Source organism: Paralichthys olivaceus, chromosome 1 (genome assembly GCF_024713975.1).
Source record: "Paralichthys olivaceus isolate ysfri-2021 chromosome 1, ASM2471397v2, whole genome shotgun sequence".
Lineage (NCBI taxonomy): Eukaryota > Metazoa > Chordata > Actinopteri > Pleuronectiformes > Paralichthyidae > Paralichthys > Paralichthys olivaceus.
Window position 1 is genome coordinate 2,510,093 of NC_091093.1, and position 15,100 is coordinate 2,525,192.

Sequence of the window (15,100 nt, forward strand, 5' to 3'; positions counted from 1 at the left end):
AAAGTAAAAAGCCAAAGTCAGCACAGCTGAAACATTAGTAATAACAGTTGAGGTAGCAAAGGAAATGGATACACTCCTCCTAGTCATTTCAGGTCAAAATGCTCACTGAAATGGTTTTCCAGGCTTCTGTGGTTTTTGAGCCTGTAGAGCTTTAAAGTCATGTACCGAGCCCGCTGACTTCCCGCTACATCCTGTCACATAAGAATGGAAAAAAATTAATGATGTGGCATCACTCTTGATGAAAGATTTCAACATTAAAAACTGTACAGACTTTGCCCTCTTGCTCAAGAAGGCAGATTGATTCATTTATAACTTACTGAAAAATCTGAATGCATTTGTCAGTAAACATTGGCAGACGGTTTTTTGTAGACTTTTGGTGCTGCCATCATGCATTCCATCATCAATGAACAATACATGGCCTGTTCCAGAAGCAGCCGGAACACCACCTCCACAGAGTTTGTATGTTCCGGATCATGAGCGGATTCTTTGTTTCTGACCACTTCAGCCATACCACCATTTTAGTAGAGGTTAAAACATTGTGCCAGAATGTTTGGATGTTGAATACCAGTCTTGCCCTTTGATTCCTCCTCCTGATGAGTGGTTTGGATCTTGTGGTCTAGCCTCCATGTTTCTGCATGAGTCTCCTTTGAACAGTCGATGGTGAATATGTTCACCCCTGTCCTGTGGAATTTGTAGCTGATGCTACTTTGGGGTTTGTCTTCACAGCTCTCACAATGTTTCAGTCAACAGCTAGTGTTGTTGTTGGCCGACTTGCTCAGTGTCTGTTTCTCAGTTTAGCAGTAGTTTCTTTCTTTTTCAGGACATTCCAAATTGTTATAGTGGCTTTGCCAATATTTTTGCAACAGCTCTGATTGATTTTCCCTCTTTCCTTGCCTGAAAATGGCTTGATTTTCTCACATAGACAACTCTCTGCTCTTTTTTGTTGGTTTGGCCTTTTAATTCCACAGTTTTTACAGGTGAAACCCACAACAACAGCAGACACCCAAAGGCATTCAATGTTTAAACTATTAATCTAAAAAGAAATGCATCAACAACAAGGAACACCAGAGCCTCTGCTCATTTGTCAATCCAACAAAACATGTTTTGTCCTAATTTGTAAATACCAGGAATTAAAACCTGAAATTCTGAGCTGAAACCCAAATACAAATACTCATCTTTCGGATTTCATGGTAATATAAAATTAATAGAATATGAGCAGACATGTCTGTTGAGGACTGGGAGGCCTTATGTAACCTGAAAATGCTAATCTATACTCCCCCTCCAGGCCTCTCCCTGTCTTTAGCTTCTTGATCTCCAGAACATCTAATGCAGAGTGGAAAGATCTCACCTCAGCCCACTGGCTCTCTGCTCTCCTTCCCCCGCTTGTGACAGAACTGGATCCTAATTGCAGACTCTGCTGAAGCTCTCAGAGGGAGACAGAGTGTCAAGCAGGGGAGAGGAGATATAGACAGGCTGTCAGAGCTGAGTTAGAGGATGGGGAGGTGGAGATACAGATATGTGAAAGAGTGAAGGAAAGAAAGGTCATCTCACACTATGAAATGACAAAGAAAGGAAAAAGCCTGTCCGAAATCAGGCTAATGAGTTTGCAAGCACTTCCATTTTATTTTGCCCTTCACCCGCAACACTGCTGACATCTGTGTGGCAGTCCATGACCACAACTGCCTACAGAGGGGTGGGTCGTAAATGTATTTACGTATTTATGTTCCACCATGGCCTGACAGTCTGCAGTCAACAGTTGGTTTAACTGTGTGACACCATCAGCAAGGTTCAAGACATGGAGAGGATCATTATCTTGTTACTATTTGTGAACCGTAGAACACATTCACATCATGTCTAACTCAAATTACAATGTGATCAATTACTGTAATCCCTTACAAAGCTTTGCTGTCATATGCACAGATGAACCAGTTGCATTTTACCAGCAAATATTAGGTGCATTTCTATCTATCAACATTTTCATACACATTGTCGCATTTTGCATCAGAGAAGTGGAGAGTGGATAGGCAGATGAAAAAAATATCTTTTCTAGGGAGTTGGCACATTGATAAATGTTAAATGGGACTGCAATGTGCAAAGAAAAGAATGATAAGAAAACTTATATTTCTGTTCCAGAAGAGAGGAAAAAAGATTTTGCCAGAAAATATCATGTCCGGATCAATGAGGTCACTGTTCCATGAATTGATAAGGAACAAACAAGCATCATCACCAAGCTTTTAGGACATTGAGCCAGCCATGGTTTTCCTTTGTTGTTGCTTTGTTTTGCACACACTTTTAATTATAATTGCACTTGACTGGAGGATTAGCGCCACCTACTTCTAATCTCATTATCATTTGCATAACAGTGGTAGATAGAAATGAGCCCACGTTTGCATCTTCTTCAGCCAATTTTCTGAATACTTTGTTGAAATGTGGTCACATTTAGATGGAAACTCAGCTGTTGGATTCATGTCCTCCCTGGTTCTCATTAGCATTGACAGAATTCTTGTGACTAAGCTATCTTTGAGGTTGTTTAAAAAAAAGTCCTATGGCTAAAAAGATTGTTGATCCTCGATCTTACCTGTCTGGTTTAAATTTAAACATCTGAATATTCATTACTGTTACACCCCTGACCAACCCATGTCATGAGTTCTAATTAACGGAGTTACTGCTACTTTTCCATGTGCATAAATTGTGCACTGTCCTTATTACAAATTGGAGACAGTTACACTTGTTTAAAGCTAAGCTACATCACATCTGTCCAACATATTCATCAATATGTATTTGTCAAAAGGATTAAGCCACAGCTGGATAGGATAACTCCCCTTGGGTGACTGTGATAGCACCAAATACCTGCTGTGTCAAATTTTATAGGACATTTCCTGATGACTCTTTTTGAATTTGAACACAGAAGACTCCTAGTTTCTATGGACATATAAACACTATTTTCCTCAGAGTGTTGCAGTACGGAGCGTTCAGCATACTGTTGGAGACCTGGAGGACTTTCTAGTGTCGACATATCTTCAGTGAGAAGAATCTCCTCCATTATGACAGCTAAACAGCTGACAGAGCTTTAAAAAATGATCCTTTAACCTACTCTATATAGGACATTCGTTTGCATTTTGAGAAAGAATATTATCTCAGTCACTGCTCGGTTACATTTACAGACACTAGAGCTAGAATGGAAAACCTCCTCCATCAAAATCATTTAGTGTGTTTTGCAGACAGCTTTAATATCAGTATATTGTTGAATTTTCCAGCTTACTTTTTCCTCCCTTTTCACAATGTTAAAGCTAAGGTCTTTCTGTGGTTGTAATCGTCCGGCACCAGTGTTTGGAAGCCATTACTTCATAACCACAGTGTGTGAGGCCAAAAACCAAGTCCTGGCATTCCCATTATTACAAATGAGCGACTGATTCAACCTCCTGACGAACAAAAAAACCTGTTTTGACTTTGTTGTGGTCTGATGGGAAGCATGAAGACGTGTATGTATTACAGGGCAGAGTGTTTATTTAGATGTTCAAGTGCATCACATCATATTGATTACCCTCACTTCAATATCTGTCTGCTTCTTAGTTTTTCTTCTGGGTTTTGGAGGAAATATTGGGAGAGGATTGAGCTTTAATCTGCGAGCTGACTCTTGTTTGAAGCTGTAAGTCACTTACAAGTTATTTGTTCTTAAAGCCAGGTCATCATCCACCGAGGTTTGCTCTTTTGTGGTTTTCTCTTGGAATCCTGAATTCAGCCTGTGGTCCCATTTATAACCAATTTATGCAAAAGAGACGTGCAATCAGCCCGAGTGCGTCTGCAGGGCTGCTGCTGTTGTCAGGGGCAAATTATGGGCTGTTTTAAGTGGCTTGTGATCATGGAGCTAAACTCTTTGGATGCTGTCACTCAGGCCTGCTGTGAACAGCTGTGTTGCTATAGTCACTGTGGTCTTTTTGAAGAGGGTATGCACACATATGCACATACGCCAACACTCTGACCACATAGCACATGTGCACACAGGCCACACTGCATACACACAGGTCATGTAGCAAAGTAGATGTAGGGATAGTTGTGTTTATTTTTACAGCTTGTCCTTGAGGTATCTTGGGACTTCAAAGTTTGCCACTGAACTGATTTCATGTTTTTGACATTCTTCGTTGTCCAGTACTGTTGCAGTACATGTCAGTTGTGTTCATATGAGTATGTTCCTACAATGATATTTATCATTGTAATAAATTAAAAATACATTCTTGATGATTGATATCGCATTTTATGCAACAAATTTCTTATAAATTAGAGTCGCCCTCACAACATAACTCGAACTTTGCCTCTTTTTGATATTTCTGCCTTAAAGCCAGTCAGCAGATTATATAATGATTCTGTTGATTTGTCAACAAGTCACTATATAAAGGCAGTACTAAGTTTAAAGTGATCCAGCCTTGTAATCCTGGATAGCCATGATTTAGCACAAAGTTGTTGTGGCTTACACAAGCTGCCTCAAATGGTCTTGCACTGTGATCCAGCAAAAAAATGCAGTCCCTGTATCTTATGAGGTTGCAAACTCAACGACTTACTGTTCCATGTTGCTCCGTTGTGTAGCTCTCCTGTCTTTTTCACACGTATGCTAGAATCCAGAGTGATCCGCACATGGCCTCATACAATAGCCCCCCATGTCATCTTTGTGTTTTTAAATCCCAGTTATCTGGAAATCAAGACACAATCTATCACCAGCCCAGGGGTGGTCAAAATAGGAGCTCACTGCACTTAATTGTCTGCCTGCTCCCCAATTCTCCGTTATGTAGCCTGCTCTAAATGTGGTCTGATCCCTTTCCAATAAGTCCTTCATTTGTTTCGAACACCTAACTGCTTGAACCTGTTCATGACACTTGACCAACTCCAAACTATACAGTCCCATTCATTTTAGGCCTCCCTTGATTGTTTTTGTTTTTCTTCTCCCACAGCATTTGAGTCATGGTTGTGACACTGATCTTATCCTAAAAAAGGTAACATTTTCTTTTATATAGACCCCTGTAGGCTGAGTTTTAGTTATTTTTTTTTTTTCCTGTATACTATTTCAACATTTAGCTTAATTCAGCTTGTTAAAGGTGCCACACATTTAAAAGCTGCTGGTAAAGAGACAAGGTCAGCCTATATTTCTAATTTGAGCTCCAAAAACTCAGATGGTATTATTGAAGGTTATTTGTTTTGTTGTGAATGGCTCTTACCATAATACTGAATGAATGGACATGATAATCATATTTTATATTATTCACTCTAAACATACATCTAAGATGTATTGCCTACTGTCAGTCTTGACATGATATCAGTTATTAAGTGCACCTTAGAGACCGGTGTTGTTCCTCCAGTGAGAGCAAGTAAAAAAGTGGCCGAAACAGATGGCCGCCCATATTGAGTCTGGTTCTGCTATAGTTTTTCCAGTTAATTCAAGTTTTTCTCTCGACAGCCGCCAAAGTGCTGCTCATTGTGGGAACTGTTGGGTTTTTCATTAAAATTTAGGGTCTTGACCATTCTATTTTAAGTTCCTTGAGAACAATGTATGTTATGATTTGGCGCTATACAAATACACATTTTTGAATTGAAAAACTGAAAATAAGCCCAGTTTGGAGGCTGAAACAAGGACAAAACCTTTGGAGGGCCCAGTCAAAGAAGGGTTTCCTTCCAGGACGTTCAGCTAATGGGCTTAAGATTAAGACCGTTCAGACCTGATATTAACATTCATCCTGTGTAATTTGATCGCAAGTGGACAGTTCTACATTCAGGTGTGAACGTCTTGACATCCTATCACACGACTACAGTCAGAGGTGCTCTTGGATGCATGTGGCCGAGGGCCCGAATTCTCAGCTGACCTGCTATAGTTTCACTATAAATCAAATAAATGTTCACTCTTCTTAGTGCCGATACATTGATTTGTTTGTAGCCACTGCCACAATGTCAACACATAAAGTTTTGTAATTTTTTCAGTAAAATCCTATTCAATCCAGAGCTGCACACACTACATTGATTCACTCACTTCCTCCTGTCTCTGCTCTCTTTCTCTCACTTGCGCCCACAAACACCCCATCATCTGCTGTCACTGAATGTTGAGTATGATGTTCTTCCTGGGGGGGGGTCCTACTTGTTGCTCTTCAGTTTGCTGAAGAGGCCAATTCTGGAACCACAAGTTATATTGCAGCGTGGGCACTGATGTGGGGTGCTGGAAGTGGAATGTGGGATGGTCTTTTGGGTGGTGTGAACTCTCTCCTCTCATTGCTGCTGTTTGATTCTGGCAGCCTGTCGGAGATTTTTTTTCTTTTGCAAGGTCCCAGTTTGAGTTGTTCATGCAGAAGCTTTTGAGGTTGTCCTTGAGACGCCTTTTTGTCCACCAGATGCTCATTTGCCAGCACTCGGTTGTGAGTAGAGAATCTGTCTCAGCTGATATTTAATGATTGTGGTGGCAATGCTGTTGATGTTCGCTTCCTCGAGGACACTGATGTTAGTGCACTTCGCAGGCAGCTCTGCTGGCAGAACTCCAGGGCTTTTATATGCCTGCTGTAGGTAGTCCAGGTCTCTGCACCATATAAGTGTTTGCAACTGTTTGCTTTGTAAATCAGAAGCAGGTCAGAGTTTTAAAAAAACAAGGTAAAAAACTTTGTATAAGCCCCACTGGCAGTGCAAATGCAGTGATGTACTTCTCTGTCAACATCTGCCCTTGAGGAAAGACTTCCCAGGTAAGGTTTCAAGGTTTGTACTACCAATTATTGTTGGTGAGGCTGGTGGAGAACCTTGATTATCTTAATATCTATGGCCAAACCAAGGAGTGTGTACACTAGCAAATGCATGGAGTATGCACTGAAGATCTTTTTCTCTTTTCTTCTCTTTTTCGTGGTGGATGTGTAAAACAAGATCATGGCCTTGAAATAGTTCAGACTGAACAACTTGCAGTCTGTTCTGTCTGTAACCTGCAGTAAACTGTGATAGGTTAGGTGGAGAATGAGGCTGCGATGAAGACTGTTAACAGGGTTGGGACAATGACACATCCATGTTTTATGGCTAAAGGTTTCAATACTGCCATTACAGAGGACCGTTGCTGCCATGTCATTGTGAAGGAGCCTCAGAAAACTGATGTACTTTTCTGGGCAGTCACACTTTGAGAGTGGCTGCCATGTACAGTGGTTGCTTTTGCTCCTTGCATCTTGTAACTGGCTGCCGGCATCATGTCAGTTGTACCACAGGCTGGAGGGAAAACTCACCGGGATTCAGGGAGGATCTCTTTGGATAGAGGGAGGAGTCTCTTGAAGAGAATGCAGTAGAATCCTCCCAGTTGTGCACAGAAGTGAGATTCTCCTATAATTGCATCACTCTGTTTTGAGACACTGATAAAACATCATATTTTCAAATTACACATACATTCCCCACAGACAAGACGAATGAGAGTGAATACTGAATACTACTTCTGAACACGAGTAAATACTTACTTTACTGTATCCTAACAGTCATGCTAATATAGCAAGTTGACATAAGTTGTTGGGTGAGTGAGGTGTGGGTGACTGAATGAATGAGTGAGGATTGTGTTGGAGTGAGTCAGTTGCTTTTATAGTATTTGATTATGTTCTCATTCATCAGAGTGAGAGTTTTTTACAAAAAGTCCCGTTCATTGGAAAGCACTGTTTTACAGGGGGGAGGCTGGTAAGGGATGGAAATGCATAGCAAGGGAGAAGACTCGGTGTGTGTATATATACAGTATATATAAAAAACAGGAGAGCTGTCTTTTAAACTGCCCACCATGGAGAAAAAGGTGGATGGATATTTTTCTTGTCTTAACTTCAGCACAAAACATGGCCCAAAAATCGGAAAAATAACCAATCACCCTCAAATCGAGTTAACAGTTAGACCGATACATTCATTTATGGATTTGGACCTCTCTCAGTCTCGAGTTCACAGCCACCACTCTCTTGAGGAGCGGCTCGAGAATACCAGCAGAAAATACTTGCACACGACATTGTGTGTTCTAAATAAAATACAACTAATAATAATAGATGAATTAGCAAGTTAATAGCAATGCTATTATTTTGATAATTTTAGATTTTCCACATCAATGCACTAAGGCTAGTGTGGTCGAAAACTATAGCCCTTACATAACCTGGGTGGTCCTAACCCCTCTTGGCTGCACCACTGAGTCAAAGCGCATTACTCAGCGCCGGTAAACAAGAAACTTGGCTCCTCTGGTCTTTTCTAATCACTGACATGTAGAACTTTATAATAATCTGCTGAATTCATTCATGGATAAACAGGGTGTCACTTCTTCTGCAACTACGAAGTTAAAACACTGCCTTGCTTCATAATCTGTGGGAGGAACTCTCCTGTCTGCAGGAGTGCGTGCGTGAGTGCGTGCATGCGTGTCTGCCCATCTAAGTCAGTCTTCACACAAACAGAAATTGATTTAGTTATTAATCGATGCTTAATTTTTAAGTAAGTGCCCCATAAACTTTAGAGCGAATCAAACACAGTTACACACGTTACAAGTTACACAACGTACGGCTGGGGCGATATGGGCTAAAACAAATATGACTACATTTTTAGGCAATACACAGTGTATATATGTATATATATACAGCTCGATATTTTGAAATATCCTCTTTATTACTGTGTTCAATTGCTCAATTCATAAAAGTCCACAGGAAGTGGTTAAGCTAGCGGACATTAGCATTTCCGACTGTCGCTGAATGCACCGCGTCGGAAGCTATCAGTGGACATTTAGGCTTAAAACACGGTGTAAATGACTTTGTTTCGAGTCAAATATATTTCCAGTGTTCTTCTGCTTCTGACCGGCTGCCTTACGTGAACACGCCTCCCATCTCACTGTGTAGCGGAGTGAGTGGTGGCGGGGCCCTGGGGTCTGTGTGTGTAAACTTCAACTTTTTCTGAACACACACATACACACAAGCGTTCACTCTCGCTGGAGTGAGCGCCGCTCATGTTCACATTTATCATTTGTAAACTGATTTGTTCGGTCCAGGGTTCAAAAAGAATATGAACAAACTGTCAATTACCGTCTCTGAACACTCGTCTACTCGCTGGTGCTCGTCTCTTTCTTTCTCTCTCTCAATGCTCTCTGAGTCTCTCCCTACTCCTGATACTAAAATCTGCATGCAGGCAGGAGACTTTTCTGGATGGGCGGGGGAGTGAGCAGTCTGCTGTGAGGGGGGAGAAGAGAGAGAGCCAGAGAAGGGAAACTCAGAGAGAATTTCATGCTGACGGCTTGAAACAATCACGTGACAATTTATGCTCGATGCTCGCGATACAGTCATTTTATACATCGCACGTGGAGCAAGCGGCGCTACATTGATTATATTCAATATATTGCCCACTCCTAACACAAAGTAAACTTCAGTACTGTTTGGATCCTAATAACTTCTGATTAGCGTTGGTGTTTATACTTAACGTGTGAAGTGAGCGGAGGAGTGAGGAGGGACAACATGCGGCAGGGTAATACAGCAGGGCCCCTTCAATGCAAAATAATCATGGCCCAAAAATAGGAAAATTAACCATTCACCCTCAAATCCAATTAACAGTTAGACTGATACATTACTTTGTCTCATACACCCTGAGATAAATGATTTTTACCCATGGAATATGTCAAGTCATGACAAGTAAATGAGGTCTAGTCCAAGTGAACTTTCAGGTCATTGGTGTTAAAGTCCAAGTCCTTGATTTTATCAAGTCTGAAGTTATCAAAATTGTGAGTTGAGTCTGACTAGAGTCCACACCTCTGCTCAACGCTACCTGAAACAACACGGAAACAATAAACATCACAACCACAGACTACTTGGATGATCACATACATCACTTTTGCTAATGAAGGCAGAATGACCTTTTTTCAGTATATTTTTGGGGCTTTTATTGGCTTAAATGGATAGGAAGGAGCGCATGCTGTGAAAGGGGGACATAAAGAGATTGGGGGAGGACATCGCAGAAATAGCCACGGGTCAGAACCGAACCAAGGACCACTGTAGGTTGAGGCATTGAGTCGTTGGGGCGGCAGCTGAGCACGTGAGCTGTACGCCGCCCCTAACTTAGTTGTTTTTACCCAGTCCGAGTGTAAAGATGTGTTTGTTTTAAATTCATATAATTCTGTGTGTGTGCTTGTGTGGTTGTGCGTGCATAGGCCGTTAACCCAGGAGGAGCTTGCCCAGCGCAGAGAGCTTGCTAGACAGAGACATGCTGACAGGATGGCAGCTGATCAGACAGAGAGCCACAAAGACCTCACCCACACAGGGACCGTGCCACAGGAAGGCCAACCTGCAGGCCTCAGCACAGGTGAGCTTTTCTCTGCATTCACTGTTTCTGTCTCCCATTGTCACATCTTTTCATCTCTACTGTTCAAACTCATTACAGCTTGACAAAAGACCAGAACTAATATTTTGGATTGATATTGCCAATGAGTGACAGGTTGTGGTAAAAATTAATTAACTGAAAGTTAGTTGTGGCTACAGGTTGAGGTCTAAGTGTTAAATACTCAGAGGAACACCATGTAAAGTTTATTTATACAATATTCACTTACATATTTACCTCCAGGCTTGAACAAATGTCTAAGATGTCTCATATCATAACAATATCGATAGATAATAATAGAGTTGCTATCGTGCAACTGGCTTGCACCCAATTAGCAGGGTTAGCTTCATTAGTTTACCTGTGCCATAGACTGTTTAAAAATAAAGAATAGTTGTAGTGTTTCTGATTCAACAGTGTGGTGGTGGACAGGTGAGAGAATGTTTACAGTGCTTGTGTCTCCTAAAGGTTTCAGCCAGACCAGCTACATGTCGAATACAGCGGAAATAGTTTCAAGATTCACGCTCATCCAAATAAACAAAACCGTTAGATGGCTTCTTGTTATAGACTCTCATTGGACCACTGTCTGTAGAGCTGGGCGATATGGAAAAAGATCTTATCACAATATTTGTTTTCATATCAGTCGATATCGATATATATCGCGATATAAATCAGATAACCAGAAAAGAAATATTTAGCAAATTTGTCTTTAGGTACAGTGTTCTTCTAAAAAACCTCCTATGTAGAACATTGTTCTAAGATATTTGTTCTTATGCACATAACAGATTTTACTTGCTCGTACAATCATCCTGTGCCAATGCACTTACTTATAACGTACTTATAAATGTACTTATAACATTTCATACAAACCACTACAGTGAAGAGATGTATATAATGTAAATTTTTTTCATTTAATTTTATTACATTTTTTATTCTATTGCCTTTTTATATTTCTTTATTCTCCTGTCTACCTCATTCTGACATGTCTGCTGCTGTGACACCAAATGTGTCCTGGTGTGTGGGTCAATTAAGTTTGATCTTATCTTATCTTTAATCAGCGCCGTGATTATTATCAATATGGTTTTATCGCCCAATCCTAACTGTCTGTGTCTGTGCTGTTTATCTGTCAGCTAAAATGGAGAGTCTGACATTGAAAGACTCAAAGTCAGAGGAGGAAGAGGAGCAGAAGGAGAACTTTGTCGCGTTTGCCAGGGTCTACAGCGGGGTGGTCAAGAAAGGACAGAGAGTGTTTGTGCTCGGACCAAAGTATGACCCCACCCACGGCCTGAGAATGGTAAACCCACACCTACACAACGCCTGCTCTCCACTTCTCTGTGCTTGTTTAATGCACAGATCTGGTATAAAGTTGCAACTTTTTGCCATTGAAATATTTGGTTGGATATGCCAGTGTTTAAAGTGAATAGATTTTTGATAGTGGTTGTGCAGTTGGTTGGGAGGAAGAGAATGCTGTGCTTTAGGTTTTATCTGTTTTGTGTTCGCAGTTACAAGCAAACCTAGAGCTGTGAATGTGATGTCACATAGTAACGAACAGAGCTACAGGGAAACACAAGGGAAATATAATTCTGGCAACTGGACCATGTGTGTTTAATTTATTCTCCGGCGTCACAAGAACTCACAAAGAAGCATATATTTATTTTTATAAAGGTATATTAGGTTCCCTTTATATAACCTATTCACTTTGGAAGCTTTCTGGTACCTTTTAACATTTCAAATACTTAAATTGTATTTGATTGATGAAATGATCTGACTTTAATTAAAGGCCTCTTGTATTGAAATATTTCCTCAGGCAGTGCACCGCATATCCTCCCACTATCGTTATGGTTTTCAAATCAACACCTGTTGTGTAGCAACAGCAAAAAATAAAATAAAATAAATAAAAATAAGTTCCAACCAATAAAACCAGCCCGCAACCCCAGTGCTCCCAGTCTTTATATAATCTATTGCTTCATGTTTAAAATGCAGTTCCTCTTTTGTTCTCCCAACAACCTTTTCTAAGAGGAAATACTGTGCATCACACTCTGTCTGTCCCAAACAGCTATTTGATTGGCTGTTGGCCTGCTTTATGTTACAGCTGTTCCAGGGCTGTTAATGTGTTCTTAGTGTTTTCACTTTTACAGTGGTGAGCTAATAGAAGAGAAAGTCATCACACCCATTTCTTTACAAGGCTCTTACTTTTTGAATTTTAAGACCTTCAAATCATGTTTTGTGCAGTTATAATGTCAAATCAAGTTTAATCCTTACAAACTGCTCAAGGGATTTGACAAACAATTTACTGAACAGTGACCACAGGACTCATTCAGACCCTTACTTTTCTCACGCTCTGTATTATAGACAACTTGTAAAAATTACATTTTCTCCATCAATCTACACCCAAAAAACCAAAATAGCAAAGTGAGAACACTTTTTGATATATTTTTGCAGATATATTAACTCCCTGTCCCAATTCCTCTCACTGGGCCCTACCCTTCATGAAGTGCTCTTTGCTGGGTGTGTCCCCATTCAAACACAACGGAGAGGACTAAAAAATGTTCTCCTAGGAATTGGGACATCACTCGGTCATCAGTAGCCAACCAACATTATCTCGGTGACAAACAATATCGACTAACAACAATTTTCAACCAACATTATAACAGTGACACATCTGACAACTGCTGGACAGATGGGACAGATTGATCTGTTGATGAATACATCGTCAGTCAGCATGTTTACATTGGTTGTTTCAATGTAACGTCCATAGAAACTTCTACCCTGCACTAAAAACGTGAGCATGTGTGGGGAAGACACAAGAGTAACGAATGTTACTCGTTACTCTCACTCAGATTGTTTTCAATTTTCCAGAAACGCTGGTCACAGCGATTCAATTAGGTTTTAATTTGTACTGGATTAAAAAATAAGATATTCTTCTGGGTTTAAACATTTCTGTCTTCTGTCTATCCCTTTGTTTTTAGGGGGGTACTGAATACCCTATGGTTGAAGGGGTGTTAGAGGGGATAGATGGCCACTACCTCTATACATCATATAGAGGAATGGGATAACTCGACCCCTTCACAGCCACACACAAAATAAAGGGGCTGGGCCAATTGTTAGGACTAAGGGGTGAATTGGGACAGGGCATTTACATAAACAATTGAAATTGCTCATTTACAAATGTATTTGTATCCTTAATTCAGTACCTATTAGAGACCTTACTGTCAGATATGCTCCATGTCGTCAGATAGGGTGTGTGTGTATCAACTTCAGGTCTCTCCACGGATTTTCTATTGGTTTAATTCTGGGCACTGGCTTGGCCCCTCAGTGACAGTCAGGCAGGTCAAACCTAGTATTAACATCCATCTCGCGACATTACACCTTTCAGCACGCCAATGACCCAAAGCATAGAAAATGCTAGCGTGACTTCGGAAAAGGTCTCTGTCTAGACCTGGTATTTATATCCATCTTTAGCAATCCCAGCAAAAGTGAACACACATCGGTTCACGCCTGACATGATGTTCTGTGTCATTTCTGCCAGCTTCCGGAGAGTTGCAGTGCTTCAGACAGTGTGTGCGAGGTGCCTCATTTGTCCTGTTGTTCTATGGAAAGCATATATCTGCTGATGGGCCGAGAGCTAGAAGAGCTGGAGGAGGTGCCTGCAGGAAACATCCTAGGTAAGTGTCCCTGGTCCCCCTCTTTGGTTGCTGCGGCTCTTATTCACTGCCTCGGTGGACAGAATTTGGATCACAGTTTGACAGATCTGATTTCAGTGTGATCACGGAGGCTGAGGTTGGAAACAGTGTTTGGACCCTGCACATCATGTTTTTTTTCTGCATAACACCCTCTCAAATCTTGATCCACATTTTGACTCAAACCCAGAACCCCCCTAGATTCCTTCACGTTTCTCTGAGAAGTGCTTTTTTCTAAACGATTGTACATAAGTTTGCAGTTTTTATTTGAAAATCACACACCTCAGTTCATGGTGCATTGTTGTGGTTGCTGTTGATTGCTCTGTCAGCTGTCTTCATATTACATCATGATATTGTTTTTCTAAGATCTATTCATGAATTTTTCATTACAAACTGAGACACATCAGTGGTTGCCTGGCCCCTTTTAGCTCTGTACATTCCTAGTTGTCGGCAGGTAGGCCGAGCTTGCAAATACCTGACACCGGAGCTGAGAGTGTCAGTGTGGGCTAACAGAAACAAGTTTCACTTTCTGATAATGTAATGATGTAATTAACTGTTGGTGCCAAATCCTCTTGATAGAGCGACCGCCAAAGGAGAAGCACAACACCCAGCCAATGCTATCATTAATTCACAGACCAGCATCCTAATAGGACAGGTCCTGCTGTTGTGGTCCAGCCAAAAACAAAACACAGCCAAAAACACATCATTCAATCAATCCGATTATATTTTTATAGCCCATATTCACAAATCACAATTTGCCTAACAGGGCTTTCTCATTGGTCTTAACAAGACATCCTTTGCCCTTAGCTCTCATTATGAGTGAAGAAAAAAATACTTCAGAGAGAGCCACATGCGAGGGATCCCTCTCCCAGGACAGACAGAAGTGCAATAGATGTTGCATGTAGCAGAGTGCCTCCACAAAATAACAATATTTACAACATATTGAGAAAAGACTGTCTAACATAAATGATACTTTTATAAATGTATAACTGTATTTATACAAAAGAAAAATGTGTGACAGATGGAGGAAGCAGCAATCACTGTCAATGATGGTAATTTATGTGGGCAGGCATGTTACATATCAAAGCAATATAGTTGTAATCATA

General features: G+C 40.8%; 1 protein-coding gene across 4 annotated transcripts in view; it reads left to right on the forward strand.

Annotated features, from left to right (window-relative positions):
- efl1 (elongation factor like GTPase 1) overlaps positions 1-15,100 on the forward strand; it is an 82,736-nt gene that overhangs the window by 14,461 nt on the left and 53,175 nt on the right. For all 4 annotated transcript variants that reach the window (XR_011243037.1, XR_011243088.1, XR_002202439.2 and 1 more), the window contains exons 12-14: positions 10,151-10,302; positions 11,445-11,608; positions 13,844-13,979. Coding sequence is in view for 1 of the 4 variants with exons in the window: in XM_020080159.2 (XP_019935718.1) it covers positions 10,151-10,302; positions 11,445-11,608; positions 13,844-13,979 (452 nt within the window). In the remaining 3 variants the exon portion in view is untranslated. The remainder of the gene's footprint in view (positions 1-10,150; positions 10,303-11,444; positions 11,609-13,843; positions 13,980-15,100) is intronic.